The 4766-nt window shown below is 38.6% G+C and overlaps 1 protein-coding gene across 1 annotated transcript in view; it reads right to left on the bottom strand.

Annotated features, from left to right (window-relative positions):
- ANO6 (anoctamin 6) overlaps positions 1–4766 on the bottom strand; it is a 68369-nt gene that overhangs the window by 4443 nt on the left and 59160 nt on the right. The window contains exons 15-17 of the mRNA XM_008632872.2: positions 4544–4641; positions 3388–3518; positions 2378–2583 (exon numbers count right to left, since the gene is read on the bottom strand). Of these exons, the coding sequence (XP_008631094.2) occupies positions 2378–2583; positions 3388–3518; positions 4544–4641 (435 nt within the window). The remainder of the gene's footprint in view (positions 1–2377; positions 2584–3387; positions 3519–4543; positions 4642–4766) is intronic.

The following is a 4766-nucleotide window of genomic DNA, read 5'->3' as shown; positions in this document are numbered from 1 at the left end:
AGAGCAAGGAGTTGAAAAGGGGGCCAGACCCATCCTACCTCGAGTAGCACCACTTCCAAATGATGAGTGCTATCCTACTGTCTTACCTTTTGAGTTGGCTTTCTTTGAAGGACCTGAGAAGCTAAACTGTAGTTAAGATAAAAGTTGCAGAAACAATCATTTTGAGACTGTGGTCCAAGATCTGTATTTAGTTCTCCAGAATATTGTTGCAAGTGAGTTCAGTTGAGAGAAACTTTGGCTGATGAGAAATGAAAGGGAGGCATCCCAGGTCTAAAATAAACTCATTGAAAAATTTCAAGGGTAAGGTGTTTTTCTTGTACTGCACTTTGGCTTAAATCAAATGTAGTTGGCATGCACTTTTAAATACTGTTTTTAAGCATTACATGCCAGTGTGAAATGAAGTGAAAATTATGTGTTGTTTATATTTACATGCTGAGTGGGTGTTTTTGACTGACAAGAAGTATATATTACTGTGTCTTGCATTTGCAGGGAGACGACCTCACAGCTAAATTACTCTGTTTTTAACTCTGAAGTAGAGTTAAAAGTAGAGTACAAGTAGAGTATTTATAGTCTGAATTACAAGCATAGGAAATTTTTGTTAAATAAATTTTCTTTCTGTTCATTAGCTCATCTAGTCAGACCATAAATGAATTAATATAAACTTAACAGTAAGGCAAAAACATTCCTTCTCCCTTTGGACCAAATGAGTTTGATGCTGCTTCTTTGTATTAGAAAGATGCTGGAATATGGTATTTACACAGCTTAATACTTGATCTTACTGAATCTTTTTTGCAAGGCCCCAGGTCTCTCATCCTAAATCTGAACCCTGTCTCACTCCTCCCTCTCTCAGAATGATCTCCAGATGTGCTCTGGAGAGCTTCAAGGACAGAAATACGAGAGCTAATCCTACGGCATCCTCTCAAAGGAAAAACTTTTTTTCCCCTTGAATTATGGGCTGCATTTCAGAGTATTACACTGGAGAACTACAAACAAACAGCACATTCTTTGCTTCCCAAGCTTTACTGCACAGTTTTCCATTTATACCATAACTAATTAAAATCAGTCTTCAAATCAACAACAGATGCAATAGCAAGTCCAGTGCCTCACGGCAACTCCCAAAACTGGTAGCTTTGTGCAAAAGTTGCTTGCAAGTCACCAGGAGCTGTTACAAAGGTAACATGCATGAAGGAGAAGATGCATGAAGGAGAAGATGATACACTACTACCCAAGTATAATCAGCTGTAATAAGTCATGTAGGAGAGAAGAAACACTTTCTGTGTTCTACAGCAAAATCAAGGCAGGGTTGGTAAAGGAAAGACTGATGACTTGGATCAGTTCCTGGATGTCAAACAAGAAAAGAAACATACTTAAAGGAAGAAAACGGCTTCTAGCATTTGCTTAAGCACATGGTTTTGCAGCCTACACTTCATTAGCAATAAATACCAATCTCTTTGAGGTCCTCACAACATATGCAGCAGGGCTGTTTGAAAGTGACAGCCCCATGGAGGTGAGCGTCTGATGCCCTGTTTGCACAGCGACATCAGCTGCGGAAAGCAGGGCACGAACACATTCATAACAGAAGCCTGCACATGGCCCAGTCAAGGTAAGGTCACCTAAGCCACTTTAGCTCTGACCTGAATACCCTGAGAACTGTGATAAGGTACAGTATTTTAAAGTAATCCTAAGATATAGATATATACAACTTCTAATTTCATATTGGTATTACAAGATCCAGCTGGATTGACCAGGAAAAGCAGTTATCCAATAGCATAACATATTTGGATCTCCCTGATAACAGAAGAAAACAGCAATCTTTTTGAAAAAGGTTATTCCCCATGGAGTGTTATTGTCCCTGTGGAAGAAACCAATGGTCATAGCTCCTTTAAGAAAGGCCAGCAGTGAGAATTTTCTGTAAGTTAATACATACTAGCTACTGTTTAAGAACAAGTAATCAAATAATCCACAGTGATAAATACCAATGGCTTATTTTTCTTCCCACAATGCAGACTACAAATAAAATCTTGGTGAATTGATACAAAAAGTGTGAAAGGTCTGAATTTCATTGTTAGAGGTATATTCATCAGAATTTTTTCTTAAATATTTTAAAGAAACTCTCTTAAAATTCAGCTTCTTCATTGTGTACATAAAAATTTTAAGAACAACTGAAGAACAGATTAGTGTCCAAATTCTCAGAGAATTCATTCTGATCTGCAATTTTGAGCACACATTGTATTTTTAAGTACACAAGAAAGAAGCTGAATTTCTGCTTTAAGAAGATGTGCCTTAAGGATCATTTAAGTTTCATTGCCACACACAGCATTCCTGGCACCTGCAGGGAAGGCATTTTATCTTTTGCAGTTGTTGGCACCATACTTACGTTGGTGACCACGGCCAGAATGGCTATGCCCTGCAGGATGGGTTGCCAGGCGCCAATGTCTTGTGCCTTCTGTGGAACCATGCGCCTGAATTGGGTTGTCAGCTTCCACGCATCCAACCGGATTTCCAACAGGTTGTTAATAAGAGCCAGAAGAGGAGCCAGGGGGAAGGACGCCACAAACAGAGTCACAAAGCCAAACTGTATAACTGTGGAAGGGAGAGGTTACGTACATCGATGAGGCTTTCGCTTACTGGAGATAAGCAAGTGTAGGCATGCATAGTTTATATACTCCAAATTCAGGTGGGAGAAACAAGAAAGAGTAGCTGGGATCCTAGTGAATCTTCTGGATGAGAAAATAGTAGCACAACAGTACTGGTAAAACCTGCTAAGTGAAGGGGACAGAAAAATATTACAAGTCACAATACACCAAGAGGAATTATTCTGGGTATTCAAATATCCATTTCTTTCTGATGTCTTTATCATGAAGACCTGGAAATCTCATAACTATCTGTCTCTGTACTGAACTGGAAGGCCCAAACCAACAATCATCTTATTGGTGTCTGGGTACTGCCTTAAGTACACTTGGCAGTGCCATCACAAACTGGATGGTGGCAACAAACCAGCCATGGTCTTCCAGCTCCCAAGTTACCAGCAACAAGTCCTGGTGACTGCAGACCTCCAGAAGAGCAGTCTGACACAGGGCCCTGCTTTGCAACACCAGAACATGACAGTGGTTTGCCTTCTGAATGCATTTCTCACAGGATTAGGCAAGGAAGCAGCAGTACTCCTCCTTGTACAACCACATGCTGTTTCCTAGTTATAAACTTGATTAAGACTTGGCTGCTTAATAAAAGCTTGTAAAACCATCTGTAATGGCTCATCAAAACTTGTCTCAGAAAACATTAATGTCTCCTCTGTCCACCTTATTAAGCATAGCTTGTATGAAGATTTTCTTTAGAATATGTCTGTATCCAGCAGTGGTAGTGAATCCAGACTAAACTGTTACTTACCCATTTCAAGATACTCATAAAATAGTCCAAGTTTTCCAATGGGCTGGAGGTGGTAGTCATGTTCCCAACGTGGAACAACTTTTTCTGATCTAGCAGCTGCAGAGTATCTTCCAATTAAATTCTTGACCAAGCTATCAGGCAGGGAGAAAAAGAACACTAACATTGGTAAAAGAACCTAAAAAGTTCAGTAAATGAACAAAAAATAAATTGACATTTCTGCCATAACAGCTTTAAACAATGGATTTATTTATTTCTGAATTACTCAAAACTTTCTTCCTTCCTTTTGTTGCCTTATCCTAAAAGTGGTTATTTACAAACCATAAATGAGAGTGTAAAGGGGCTATATATCAGAATCATAGTGATTTATACTTACTAAATGAGTTAAATCAGTAACTTTTACATGATTTTTAAAAGCCCAATGTATAACAACAAATCATTCCAATCAATATTAAGCAAATCTTCAGTTTAATATTCTCAGAGCTCCTATTACCTCAGTTTTAAATGTTCAACCTGAAACACATCGAGTTTGACTTGCAGAGGAAGGAAAAATTTCTGATTAGAATTAAAATCAGTTAAAACAACAGAGACAGGAGCCCAGACTACCAGACCAAAATATCCAAACTGTCTAAAAAGGACCCTGACGACAAGTCTTATTCTTTCAGAATACAATGTGCACTTACTAAACTCAGTGACCAAGTGCCTGAAGGCATCAAGCAAAACAGTATTTTTCAAATATGGAAGAGCAGATTACTTAATAGTTTGAACTTACGGAAGAAGCACTTCTTGAACGTTGTTCCAGATAGCTTTCCCTCCTACTATGATAGCAAGCTGGGTTGTGAGCTCAAGGAGACATCCACCTGGATCAAGCTCCTATTACCTCAGTTTTAAATGTTCAACCTGAAACACATCGAGTTTGACTTGCAGAGGAAGGAAAAATTTCTGATTAGAATTAAAATCAGTTAAAACAACAGAGACAGGAGCCCAGACTACCAGACCAAAATATCCAAACTGTCTAAAAAGGACCCTGACGACAAGTCTTATTCTTTCAGAATACAATGTGCACTTACTAAACTCAGTGACCAAGTGCCTGAAGGCATCAAGCAAAACAGTATTTTTCAAATATGGAAGAGCAGATTACTTAATAGTTTGAACTTACGGAAGAAGCACTTCTTGAACGTTGTTCCAGATAGCTTTCCCTCCTACTATGATAGCAAGCTGGGTTGTGAGCTCAAGGAGACATCCACCTGGATCGCACTGAAGGTTGGGAGAAAAAGGAAAATTTTTTGAAGTTGGGTAACTTTTCAGGCATGAATGAAGAGTTTAAAATAATGCATTCCTGGTTTATTATAATAATATTATCAATAACTGAAAGCAATCCA

This window comes from Corvus brachyrhynchos, unplaced genomic scaffold (genome assembly GCF_000691975.1).
Source record: "Corvus brachyrhynchos isolate BGI_N302 unplaced genomic scaffold, ASM69197v1 scaffold32, whole genome shotgun sequence".
Taxonomy (NCBI): domain Eukaryota; kingdom Metazoa; phylum Chordata; class Aves; order Passeriformes; family Corvidae; genus Corvus; species Corvus brachyrhynchos.
Note: the sequence above shows the minus strand (reverse complement) of the source record. Positions and strands in the feature narration are given on the sequence as shown.